The sequence below is a fragment of the Nanorana parkeri genome, unplaced genomic scaffold (assembly GCF_000935625.1).
Source record: "Nanorana parkeri isolate BGI_ZX_2015 unplaced genomic scaffold, ASM93562v1 scaffold920, whole genome shotgun sequence".
NCBI lineage: Eukaryota > Metazoa > Chordata > Amphibia > Anura > Dicroglossidae > Nanorana > Nanorana parkeri.
In genome coordinates this window covers 692,164-706,480 of record NW_017307188.1, presented here as the reverse complement: position 1 = coordinate 706,480, position 14,317 = coordinate 692,164, and the positions used below count along the sequence as shown (strand labels likewise).

The 14,317-nt window shown below is 46.6% G+C and overlaps 2 protein-coding genes across 2 annotated transcripts in view; one reads left to right on the top strand and one right to left on the bottom strand.

Moving 5' to 3' along the window:
• Positions 1-736: 736 nt before the first annotated feature.
• Positions 737-7,473, top strand: DHPS (deoxyhypusine synthase; the record flags this gene model as incomplete). Its single annotated transcript, XM_018566125.1, has 8 exons — positions 737-745; positions 1,175-1,296; positions 1,504-1,600; positions 1,682-1,768; positions 3,967-4,072; positions 4,762-4,865; positions 7,063-7,188; positions 7,284-7,473. Coding segments are annotated over 8 exons (753 nt in total), but the record flags the coding sequence as incomplete, so codon positions are not given.
• A 1,881-nt stretch (positions 7,474-9,354) lies between these two features.
• Positions 9,355-14,317, bottom strand: part of WDR83 (WD repeat domain 83) — an 11,691-nt gene continuing 6,728 nt past the window's right edge. The window contains exons 7-10 of the mRNA XM_018566126.1: positions 14,032-14,099; positions 11,412-11,520; positions 10,391-10,505; positions 9,355-9,517 (exon numbers count right to left, since the gene is read on the bottom strand). Of these exons, the coding sequence (XP_018421628.1) occupies positions 9,374-9,517; positions 10,391-10,505; positions 11,412-11,520; positions 14,032-14,099 (436 nt within the window). The 3' untranslated portion in view covers positions 9,355-9,373. The remainder of the gene's footprint in view (positions 9,518-10,390; positions 10,506-11,411; positions 11,521-14,031; positions 14,100-14,317) is intronic.

The window sequence follows — 14,317 nt, the reverse complement described above, 5'->3', positions numbered from 1 at the left end:
ACACTCTCTGCCATCTATCCTCATCGATTGTTATCATATAGTTGTTGCAGCCCTAGTCTCTACAGGGGATCCTTACCTACCATTATTTCTGTACACTATGTCTCTGTGTGGAGGTGGCCATCTTGGCAGAGGTTTTCCTTACCTAGGTTCTTACTTAAGTTAATAACTCAGTAAGTCTCGCAGGGACTCGGTAAGACTTGAAGGAGCTGTAATTGTTCTAGAGCAGTGGTTCTCAACCTGTGTAACCTCAGGACCCACATTTGTCCTTGGTCATTAAGTGGTGACCCAAGTTGCAATGGAACGCACAGCATTGAGGTGCGGGCGATTGAACTGTGGGAGGGAGGTGTGTTTGGGGTGCCATTATGAGACCTGGAGTGGATCCTCAGCCCGGGGTCCAGTGCTGGGCTGTGCCGGAGCTCCATGCATTGCTTGTAAAACTCGCTTGCGTGCCCTGTAGAGGTGCCGGGAGCCAGAATGTGACGTTACTCCGGTCTACAGAAAGTCCACCGTTCTACGTTGGACTGGTTACTCCGGTCTGGGCACCTCTACAGGACACGTGAGGGAGCTGTAAGCAATGCAAGTATGGATGGAGCTCCCTCGTGGCCCTAGCTCCAGCCCACCTCAAGCTGACACTCGACGCCAGGCAGCATATTCTGAATGGCTGATCTGCGTGAGAACTGACAGCGCTAAGAGACTCTCACCTAGAAAAGTGGAAGGCACACGGCGACCCACTGAACACAGGATCGCAACTCACTTTTGGGTCACGACTCACCAGTTGAGAACCAAGGTTCTAGACCAATGGACTTTGCTGGTGATTCCTCCATGATGACAGCACCTTCACACAGCCTTTCATCCATACTGAAGATGTTGGCAGAACCTATTGCTTCCAGCCCTTTTAACCTGCTGACCCTGTCTGTATTTCTCCCTTCATGTCCAGCAGAGAGCTGACAACGCTATTTCTGAAATACAGCAGTGTTGTCAGCCCTCTGCTGGATATGAAGGGAGAAATACAGTTAGGGCCAGCAGGTAAGAAGTGCTCAAGGCAAAAGGAGCTAAGGTTTGGGAGACATACAGAAGAAATCATGGAGGATTGCACGTTTGATATGGCAATTATTGATTTTTGCTTGAAGTTACACTATAATGGATCAATGTTTTTTTTTTTTTATCTGTGCAGGTTGATATCATTGTAACTACAGCAGGGGGTGTGGAGGAAGACCTGATCAAATGTCTTGCACCCACTTACCTGGGAGACTTCAGCTTGAAGGGGGCAGATTTAAGGCCAAAGGGCATCAACAGGTATTTTTTTTTGGTAATGGGGTCAGAGGCTTTGTCATTCCTCTGTACAATGATCCTTCTACATCTGCCTCTTCATTCATCTGCTGCCCATTAAGCTCTATGACTCTTCTTAATACATCAGTCATCACTTGATAAATCTGCCGTCTATTCCGTCTGCCTTTTTCTGTTCTCTGATGTCTCACTACAAGTCTTATCTCTGTTTTGTAGGATTGGTAACCTTCTTGTTCCAAATAATAATTACTGCTTGTTTGAGGACTGGATCACCCCAATACTAGATCAGATGGTGTTAGAACAAGACACTGAGGTGAGGGAATATGTGAGGACTTGACATTTCATCTGTGTTATATACACCAAACCGCCATGATTGTAATGCTTTTCTCCGTAGGGGACTAAGTGGACGCCATCTAAGATGATCGCTCGCCTAGGAAAAGAAATAAATCACCCAGACTCTGTATATTACTGGGCCTATAAGGTGAGTACTCATGAGGACACAGACAGGGGGAGCTATATGACATGGAGTCTGTCCCTCCCACCATAGGGTGACACAAAGGGGGAGCTATGTGACATGGGGTCTGTCCCTCCCACCATAGGGTGACACAGACAGGGGGAGCTATGTGACATGGGGTCTGTCCTTCCACCACAGGGTGACACAGACAGGAGGAGCTATATGACATGGAGTCTGTCCCTCCCACCACAGGGTGACACAGACAGGGGGAGCTATGTGACATTGAGTCTGTCCCTCCCACCACAGGGTGACACAGACAGGGGGAGCTATGTGACATGGAGTCTATCCCTCCCACCATAGGGTGACACAGACAGGGGGAGCTATGTGACATTGAGTCTGTCCCTCCCACCACAGGGTGACACAGACAGGGGGAGCTATATGACATGGAGTTTGTCCCTCCCACCACAGGTGACACAGACAGGGGGAGCTATATGACATGGAGTTTGTCCCTCCCACCACAGGGGGACACAGACAGGAGGAGCTAGGTGACATGGAGTCTGTCCCTCCCACCACAGGGGGACACAGACAGGAGGAGCTAGGTGACATGGAGTCTGTCCCTCCCACCACAGGGGGACACAGACAGGAGGAGCTAGGTGACATGGAGTCTGTCCCTCCCACCACAGGGGGACACAGACAGGAGGAGCTAGGTGACATGGAGTCTGTCCCTCCCACCACAGGGGGACACAGACAGGAGGAGCTAGGTGACATGGAGTCTGTCCCTCCCACCACAGGGGGACACAGACAGGAGGAGCTAGGTGACATGGAGTCTGTCCCTCCCACCACAGGGGGACACAGACAGGAGGAGCTAGGTGACATGGAGTCTGTCCCTCCCACCACAGGGGGACACAGACAGGAGGAGCTAGGTGACATGGAGTCTGTCCCTCCCACCACAGGGGGACACAGACAGGAGGAGCTAGGTGACATGGAGTCTGTCCCTCCCACCACAGGGGGACACAGACAGGAGGAGCTAGGTGACATGGAGTCTGTCCCTCCCACCACAGGGGGACACAGACAGGAGGAGCTAGGTGACATGGAGTCTGTCCCTCCCACCACAGGGGGACACAGACAGGAGGAGCTAGGTGACATGGAGTCTGTCCCTCCCACCACAGGGGGACACAGACAGGAGGAGCTAGGTGACATGGAGTCTGTCCCTCCCACCACAGGGGGACACAGACAGGAGGAGCTAGGTGACATGGAGTCTGTCCCTCCCACCACAGGGGGACACAGACAGGAGGAGCTAGGTGACATGGAGTCTGTCCCTCCCACCACAGGGGGACACAGACAGGAGGAGCTAGGTGACATGGAGTCTGTCCCTCCCACCACAGGGGGACACAGACAGGAGGAGCTAGGTGACATGGAGTCTGTCCCTCCCACCACAGGGGGACACAGACAGGAGGAGCTAGGTGACATGGAGTCTGTCCCTCCCACCACAGGGGGACACAGACAGGAGGAGCTAGGTGACATGGAGTCTGTCCCTCCCACCACAGGGGGACACAGACAGGAGGAGCTAGGTGACATGGAGTCTGTCCCTCCCACCACAGGGGGACACAGACAGGAGGAGCTAGGTGACATGGAGTCTGTCCCTCCCACCACAGGGGGACACAGACAGGAGGAGCTAGGTGACATGGAGTCTGTCCCTCCCACCACAGGGGGACACAGACAGGAGGAGCTAGGTGACATGGAGTCTGTCCCTCCCACCACAGGGGGACACAGACAGGAGGAGCTAGGTGACATGGAGTCTGTCCCTCCCACCACAGGGGGACACAGACAGGAGGAGCTAGGTGACATGGAGTCTGTCCCTCCCACCACAGGGGGACACAGACAGGAGGAGCTAGGTGACATGGAGTCTGTCCCTCCCACCACAGGGGGACACAGACAGGAGGAGCTAGGTGACATGGAGTCTGTCCCTCCCACCACAGGGGGACACAGACAGGAGGAGCTAGGTGACATGGAGTCTGTCCCTCCCACCACAGGGGGACACAGACAGGAGGAGCTAGGTGACATGGAGTCTGTCCCTCCCACCACAGGGTGACACGGTCAAGTTGGAGAAACTATGTGACATGGAGTCTGTCCTTCCCACCACAAGGTGACACGGTCAAGTTGGAGAAACTATGTGACATGGAGTATGACAGTCGTATGAAGTCTTGTTTCTCTCTTTTGAACAGAACGATATCCCTGTGTACAGTCCGGCCCTGACAGATGGCTCTTTGGGTGATATGCTCTATTTCCACTCGTACAAAAATCCTGGCTTGAAACTGGACATTGTAGAAGGTAAGTTTAAACTGATCTGTGAATAGAATGGAATATTGATTGCTATATACAGTATTATGTTCTGTTCTAGTTTCTTTGTATTGCTCCATTGGGGAGCCTAACTCTTCAAAGACTTCTCCAACCTTTCTGCTGAAACTATGCACCACCCCTATGTGGCTCCATGTACTCCCCCCACTTTCCCTAAAATCCTAATAACATTACTCTTGGTGTTCTGTGCGTGTGGTCTCATGTTGCTCATGAGGTTCATTGTTAGGTTGTAAGTTAACTCTTGAAGCAGATCTCCAGGAATGATCTCTTTTGGTCCAACTTGGCTTGTTGTAAACATCAATCTCTGATCTCCGTAGGGGTGCTGGGGATGCTAAAAATCACGGTAGTAGTCCATGTTGCATACATTGCCACCCGCAATGTTCCGGCAGCGGCTCTAACAGCTTCCCCGCTGCATGCTGAGCAGAGAGAGTCGCTGGCGCGATATCGCCGCCATTCAGAGAACACCTAGCATTTTTGTATTGAATACAAGGCATTCTCTGATTGGACCAGGTGGAGAGTAGGGGCGGAAGACGACATTGTCTCTAGAAAACCCCTTTTTATTAATTGACAAAATACATATTTATGGGAACTATTGTTACGGTCATCTAAAGAAAAAGAGCAAAACTGATTTACACATTTTATACATTTGCTTTTCCATCCAGATATCCGCCGGCTGAATTCCTCTGTAGTCTTTGCCAAGAAGACGGGAATGATTATTTTGGGAGGAGGATTAGTTAAACACCACATTTGTAATGCTAATCTCATGGTAAGAATGCGTAGACCACTCTGGAGAGAAGAGGTCCTGCAACTATGTGAATTCCTGCTCTCATGACAAGGCTCTGCCAGCCGCTTCATTACTCTTTAGAAGGACCCGTCGTCCTCCATTTCTTGGCATGCTGGGTGTTGTCTGTACCCCTGCGTGTTATGTACGGAGGTAGAGGATTCCCAGTGCTATGTCTTCGGTGCCAGCTCCTCTGAGCTGGTTCTATCCTCAATCACTGTGACAAGTGCCAGCCATGCAGGGAACCTGCTTGCTGTATATGTGTGAAGACCAGCGCTGGTCCTGCATATGACGTTTCTCAGCATTTGCTGCCTCTGGTATAGGGTGAAAAGGGCCTAGTGTAGCAATTCCTGCTTTGTGAAGCAAGGCTATCATTGGTAGAAAGGTTTTGCAGTCTGTGCCGATGTTGTGAGGGTTTTGTTCATCACTTCTGGTGTCACTGGGAGCAGAAGGTTAGGCGAACCTCTCAAGTGGGGGACTCACAGTAATGAGAACCACTTGCATTAGTACAGTGGCATTAGACATCCTTTGTGAGACATCTCCCTCCATTGGGTAGGTTCTGTCTGGTGACATTGCAAAAAGGAATGGAAGGCTAATATGCGCTGCCAGAGTGTGAGCAATACATGCTGCAGAGATAATAGGAGAATGATAGGTTGCCATCATTTTGATATGCATCTACACCTAAAAACACAATAGGAGAATTAACAGAGATTGGTGCAGGCAGCTCTTCTAAACTGGAAAAAAATGGAGCAGACCCTCCTCCTAATCACTAAAGGGGGCATAAGCCTCTTTGCTAATCAGAAGTGATCTGCTCCGTTTTCGATGCCATGTCTGTGGCAGACATTGCATAGACAGCGGGAGAGCTGGAGCTGCTTGCTCTGGCTCCCTTTGCCTACCCCACTCCCCTGTTCAGCTGAGACAAAGAGGGAGGCTGTTAACCTTGCTGGGGTTACCAGCTGGCCATATGGGCAGAGATCGGATCTTTTCCCTGTGCCATTGTAATAGGGAAAGAGAGTCCTTAGCCTCGTGCAAGATCTGACCTGAGCGATTTTGCTGCTTACACAGGGATTCTCTTTACTCTACATGGGGGTTCACTTTCAGAACCTTTCCCTCCCAAGCCACACACCCTGAAAATCACAAAATATAACAAGTTTCTGAAATACCTTGACAGCAGAAATGGCCGCTTTGGGGTTCTGCGTTAGTGGGTCACATGTCCAAATGCCTAGAACGGTGTGTCTTGTGATCTCTGCTGAAAATCAGATTTGCTGAACAAAGGTCAACTCACTTTCAGGGAGCAGGGTGGGGAGGGATCTAAACTGCACCCCATGTGCTATTAATCTAATAGTAATTATATAACCTGTTTTCCCCAAAAATAGTAATTATATAACCTGTTTTCCCCAAATACCCTGAAAGTAAGACCTAGCACTATTTTTCAAGATTCCTGTAATATAAGACCTACCCCGAAAATAAGACCTAGTTTGGTGGTAGCATGTGAGGGGGAACTTGCAGGAGAGATGGTATCAGCCTGCAAGGACCATACTGTATTAAGGGGATGACAGGGGACTCCCTCCGGCCGGCGCAGTGACAGGGAGCACTCCAGTACCATACTTCACACCAACTGCTGTCCCCTGAAGGCGCTGCTTAATGTAATGGTACTGTACTGTAATGTGTACTGGTAAATGGTACCGTACTTTACCGCCCTGTCCACGGTCTGATGTCCCCACTGCTGCACCGCTGGTACCGCTGTCCCTGATGGCAAAGGAAGCCGGCTCTGTGGAAAGCAAGGCTCCGGAGGTAGCAGAGCCGCATTAGCCGATACTTCCTCTATAGCGCCAGTTACTGTGACAGGCGGAGTGATACCTGATAACTTTAGATTATTGTACATTTTGTTGCACATTATAAAAAAAAAAATGACATCCCCTAAAAATAAGACCTAGTGTATTTTTTGGGGGCAAAAAAAAAAAAAGACAGTCTTATTTTCGGGGAAACACGGTAGCTATAGACAAGATATGGAGCGTTTAGGTTCAGCAGGGACAGGGCTTAACACCCTTTCAACTTGCACCTAAGAAAAATTCGACCTTCCCTGTCCTACTCCTTCTTTTATGTAAACCTGCAGCAAATTCCTGAATCGTCAACAAATCCGGTACAAGTAATTTTTCCAATCCTTACTCTTCTGCCGCAGAGGAACGGAGCAGAATATGCCGTGTTTATAAACACAGCGCAGGAATTTGATGGTTCGGACGCCGGCGCCAGACCCGATGAAGCAGTGTCGTGGGGAAAGATTCGCATGGATGCCAACCCAGTCAAGGTTTGTCTGCTTCCATACTCCACCAAAAAAACAGCGTCAAGAAATCAGCACCACTTCAACTATAACCCCCCTTATCTGCGGCCTTCTTTTCACAGGTCTACGCAGACGCCACCCTGGTATTTCCTCTGCTGGTGGCACAGACGTTTGCCCAGAGGCACGCAGACTTCACAAACAAGCAGAAAGATCAGGATTCATAAGATGGAGACGTGTACACCTCTAAGAGTCCCTCTTCTGCTGGAGGCCTGCTCAGAAAGCATGCTGGTTTTTCTAGGTGCTGCTACATTTCTTTTAGGTTTTTTGTTTTTATCTGTTCTCCTCAGTGGCAGCGTTCCTGGGCTTATGCAGCATGCATGTAAATATATATTATACGCACACTTAGAGAAAATATGGATGTAAATACATGTGTATATAGGTTGTTCTGCAGTCACGGGAGGCCCAGTTGCTCTCGGTGACCAGGAATGTTTGGACTTCAATAGCTGGAAGCTTTTTATTTCAATACGTTTAAGTAGTTATGACTGCAACCATTACACCAAGCCAATAAAAGTTTATGGCTGAGCAAGTTGTGCCTGCATTGCTGCACCTTAAACTCAAAGACTAGTTATAGGAAACCTATACTGGGAAAAGATGGAGTCTATCATTGCTGACCTAAGAATACTAGATTCCTGACTGGAGCACTACTGCGTCAATGATCAAGCATGAAGTTATTGGAGTCAGAACTCCTGATCTGAAAGTATAGAAGCCATCGGATCAGCATGACGACTGGCATTCTCAGGACAGCTCAACAGTGGCAGGCTCCCTATGGTCTTAGATTTTGTTTCCTCTAGGGCTAATTCACACCAGCCACAGTGCGTTCCGGCTGGAACGCACTGGATCGCATTGCGGGCGGCTCACTTTATTGTGGGAGGGGCGTGGCGGTGCATTGAACTCAATGGCCGCAATGCGATTGGTCGCACGGGAGCGCAAGGCACATGATTGCCTGGGGTCCAATCAGAAAAAAAGTGCTTCCAGCTATTTTTACTGACCTCAGGCATTGATGTGCCTTGCATTCCCGAGCAGCCGATCGCATTGCTGCTGGAGGCCACGCCCCCTCCTGCCCTACAACAAAGTGAGCTGGCCGCAATGCGATTCAGTGCGTCCAGAATCGGGCCGGAACACAGTGTGGCTGGTGTGCTTACCCTGATGCTGCTGGCTGAGCAAAAACTGTACCATATAGTTTGGATGGTATTCAACAGTAGGGCAGCAGCTGGTACAAAGGCACTTGTGTTCCTCTGAGCTCTCTCAATTGGTGGGCCTCAAGAATGGCCGTCTTGACTGGTGCTTTTGGGATCAGTAGGTGGAATCCCCATACCGCATGAGGGCTGATATTTATGTTCAAGTGAACCTACTCTGTGCCCATGCATTCAAATACACACCTTCCCTTCACTCCTACACTGGTAGCAAAGAAAATACCCAGTTTGTCTAGTATAGTGGATCATGTGACTCTATTCTCTTCCTCTCATGCAACAGTGCTGACCCACAGAGGCAGGAAAAATGGTCCTTAGCTCTGTACAAGCTCTGACTAGAATCCGTCTATTCTACTAATACAAATTAGTAAACTAAACATGAGATTGTAGTCCATCCCGGGAGCGAGCTTGGAGTGGTGACTACTTTACAACACACACAGGGAGCATGAGGAACAAAAGTAGCCACCCTCCAGAAGGAAGGACAGTGTCAGCACCAATTCAGAGATGATTGGAGGGTCTACAGCCGAGTGATACACAAATAAGATACATTTTTTGTTCATAGTTCAGGTACTTGAATGTATTTTTAGGATTTAATGCCAGAGTTTAGTGTCATTTTAAGTTGTAATATTGAAACAAATGGCAGCTCCCATTTTTCTGTTCTGACAGGTTCCCTTTAAACACGGTTACTACAGGATTTGGTAGTTCAGTGTTGATGTGCAGGCCTGGCTGCCTTGTGTAGTCCAGACTCCAGTCAGAGCTGCATATCCTCCTATGTTATATCAGGGCGGCAGAGTTGTCTTCTTTGCAGTGATCTGCTTTAGTCACAGCTGCTGTAATTTAATTTAACTATTTTTAAATTAGTTTTGACAAATATGGAAATAAAATGGTTTCCAAAAAGAATTTGCTTTCATTTTATTAAAAAAATAAATGTTGAGCATAGAGTATATACAGAGTATCTTTGGTCAGCTGGATGCTTCTTCAGGAGCCGCCTCGCTCCATACCTTGACTTCCCCCTCGCTGGCGGTGAGCAGGCACGGCTCTGTGGGGTGGTATGACAGCGACTGCACCACACCTTTACTAACTGGGAGCTTGTATACAAGGGAGCCCTGCAAGATGGGGGAAGAGCAAAAGGTATTATTAGCAATGCGGCATTTTGGGTAACATGGTAGAAACTGCAATCAGGATATTAAAGAGGTTAACGCTGGAAGCTGTACCCAAAATGGTGGGCAGAGGACTAGTCACCAGTATTGCATGTGGTCTCCCTGCAGCTGATCTTTCCTCCATTACTGACTCACCATGCCTTGTTCTCCACTATCTCTATATGGAGACGGCCATCTTGGTTTGCCTCCTCATGTCAGAGCCTGCAGCACAGTAGTGCTGTCACCAAATCTCCTGGGACTAGCAGTGCCTGAGATCTCACACTGCAGATATACAGCTATGAGGCTGCATACAAGAACACCTAGGGGCCCTCACATACCAGATAGACCAATTATATTTTCAGGAGGAAATTTAAAACAAAAGGCAGTGTAATGACGCAGTGCCCAGCTTCCTGATTGGCCGGGAAGCCGACTCCATGCTCTCTCATGAGGTGGCGAGGGAGCATGAAGCCAGGTGCTGAGTCATTACACGCTGCCCGGCTTCCTGATTGGCCAGGAAGCTGGCTCCATGCTCTCTCGTCACAAGTGATGAGGGAGCATGGAGCCGGCCAATCGGCAAGCCAGGCAGCGTGTAATGACGCAGCGCCTGGCTTCCTGATACAGGAAGATTTGGGCTAGGCATCGGAGCATTTGGGAGAGTACGGGTATCCACCATCTCTAGAAAAAGAAAGCTGCAGACAGTGGCTCCCATATATCTCCCTGCGCAAAAGTTTAGGGTGGCATCAGTGATATCCATAGCAAGAATAGGTCAGACTAATGCAAGGAGCATATCCCAGATGACTACCCACCAGGAGTACTGAATACCAAGAAAAAGAGATTCACCTCTACTAAGTCCCAGAAACAGACAGTCCCGTCCTCCGAGCAGCCCACCACATGTGTGTCCTTCTCACTCAGACAGCTATCCAGCTTGTAGCTCTTGTTCTGGTGTCCTGTGTACCTGTAGAGGTAACAAACATAAAGGCTCGTTCACACCGTCACCATTTAAATGCACCACATTAAACCGCACCGAAAATCAAAACCAAAAGTCCTTAGATGTAGTGGCTGTGTTAGTTTTCTTTTGTTGGGGTATTTTTCCCTTTGTTTTCACCTGACAGTCCTGCACACAACAAATTTTTTGTTTCTAATGTCCTCCTGTGACCCAAAACTCAGCATGCAGCAGGCTATTGCCCACTATATTCTAACAGCGCAGAGCTGAAGCCGGGAAAGATTCCGACGATATTGTCAGGATCCACTCCACTGCCTAATTGACAGCTGGCTCTGCCTCTCTAGAACCAGAAGCAGCTGTGCCCGCCCCCTCCCGCCTGTCCCTCCAAGTCAGCGGAGAAGAAATGGGGGATGGGATCTCTGTGGGGAGTGATGATTGACAGTCACCATTCTGCAGGGAGAAGATCCTGAACTAAGCGATCAGCGTTTTGTGATCACACAGTTCTTCATCAATAGAGCCAACGCATGACAGCTGCAGTGTGACATGTTGCCTCTAACTATGGGGAAGAGTGTATATAACGCATGCCATAATTCTCCTTTAAATACAAACTCACGGCATGTGTCCCTCTTCTAGCCATGGCTCCTACACTACAAACATCCAAATGTAGAACTCCCCCCACATCCTTGCACATGCCAGTGCTGGGTACACGTGACCTCACAAAGTATGGCATGGAAGTTGGGCATCTATCTGCAGCACCTAGTGGAGGCTGGAGGGAGCTAAAGACTGCGCTTCATACAATCTGACAGTTACAGCGCATTGTATAATGATAATGAGTATATTATGGGATATAGAAATGGCGCCATTGGATTAGACCTTACATGGGGTCCATCACTCTTTACTTCTGAGTGTTCCACTTACTCTCCTAATAGTTCTCCTGAGTCCTTATCCAGGAGGCGGAGGGTGGAGTCCAGTGATGACGCCAATAGACACTGCGAGTCCTGGCTGAAGCTCACACATGTAATGGGACCTGAAAGAAAGCCGATAATTATCATCCCGCACCGTATAATGATATCGATAATGATCACACCGCACCGTATAATGATACCGATAATGATCACACCGCACCGTATAATTATAGCGAGTATATATACACCGATAATGATACCGAGTATATATACCCCGATAATGATCACACCGCGTCGTATAATGATACCGAGTATATATACACCGATAATGATACCGAGTATATATACACCGATAATGATACCGAGTATATATACACCGATAATGATACCGAGTATATATACACCGATAATGATACCGAGTATATATACACCGATAATGATACCGAGTATATATACACCGATAATGATACCGAGTATATATACACCGATAATGATACCGAGTATATATACACCGATAATGATACCGAGTATATATACACCGATAATGATACCGAGTATATATACACCGATAATGATACCGAGTATATATACACCGATAATGATACCGAGTATATATACACCGATAATGATACCGAGTATATATACACCGATAATGATACCGAGTATATATACACCGATAATGATACCGAGTATATATACACCGATAATGATACCGAGTATATATACACCGATAATGATACCGAGTATATATACACCGATAATGATACCGAGTATATATACACCGATAATGATACCGAGTATATATACACCGATAATGATACCGAGTATATATACACCGATAATGATACCGAGTATATATACACCGATAATGATACCGAGTATATATACACCGATAATGATACCGAGTATATATACACCGATAATGATACCGAGTATATATACACCGATAATGATACCGAGTATATATACACCGATAATGATACCGAGTATATATACACCGATAATGATACCGAGTATATATACACCGATAATGATACCGAGTATATATACACCGATAATGATACCGAGTATATATACACCGATAATGATACCGAGTATATATACACCGATAATGATACCGAGTATATATACACCGATAATGATACCGAGTATATATACACCGATAATGATACCGAGTATATATACACCGATAATGATACCGAGTATATATACACCGATAATGATACCGAGTATATATACACCGATAATGATACCGAGTATATATACACCGATAATGATACCGAGTATATATACACCGATAATGATACCGAGTATATATACACCGATAATGATACCGAGTATATATACACCGATAATGATACCGAGTATATATACACCGATAATGATACCGAGTATATATACACCGATAATGATACCGAGTATATATACACCGATAATGATACCGAGTATATATACACCGATAATGATACCGAGTATATATACACCGATAATGATACCGAGTATATATACACCGATAATGATACCGAGTATATATACACCGATAATGATACCGAGTATATATACACCGATAATGATACCGAGTATATATACACCGATAATGATACCGAGTATATATACACCGATAATGATACCGAGTATATATACACCGATAATGATACCGAGTATATATACACCGATAATGATACCGAGTATATATACACCGATAATGATACCGAGTATATATACACCGATAATGATACCGAGTATATATACACCGATAATGATACCGAGTATATATACACCGATAATGATACCGAGTATATATACACCGATAATGATACCGAGTATATATACACCGATAATGATACCGAGTATATATACACCGATAATGATACCGAGTATATATACACCGATAATGATACCGAGTATATATACACCGATAATGATACCGAGTATATATACACCGATAATGATACCGAGTATATATACACCGATAATGATACCGAGTATATATACACCGATAATGATACCGAGTATATATACACCGATAATGATACCGAGTATATATACACCGATAATGATACCGAGTATATATACACCGATAATGATACCGAGTATATATACACCGATAATGATACCGAGTATATATACACCGATAATGATACCGAGTATATATACACCGATAATGATACCGAGTATATATACACCGATAATGATACCGAGTATATATACACCGATAATGATACCGAGTATATATACACCGATAATGATACCGAGTATATATACACCGATAATGATACCGAGTATATATACCCCGATAATGATCACACCGCGTCGTATAATGATACCGAGTATATATACCTCGATAATGATCACACCGCACCGTATAATGATAACGAGTATATATACCCCGATAATGATCACACCGCGTCGTATAATGATACCGAGTATATATATGCCGATAATGATCACACCGCACCGTATAATGATACCGAGTATATATACCCCGATAATGATCACACAGCGCCGTATAATGATACCGAGTATATATACACCGATAATGATCACACCGCGCCGTATAATGATACCGAGTATATATACCCCGATATGTATGAAAGAGACAGATTTATTAGTCTGTATTAACAAGAACTTACTGCCAACATAATCTGCGTACATCTCTCCCTTTCTAATGTCATAACGACGCAGTTGTCCATCTACAGACCTGAGGAAGACAAAGAGAAGTAATTGTTCTGGCTACAGAGTGCATTACTGATTGCATGTTAGGAGACAAAGATACAACTGGGCCCTCCCACCACAGGGTGACACAGACAGGAGGAGCTATGTGACATGGAGTCTGTCCCTCCCACCACAGGGTGACACAGACAGGGGGAGCTATGTGACACGGAGTCTGTCCTCCCACCACAGGGTGACACAGACAGG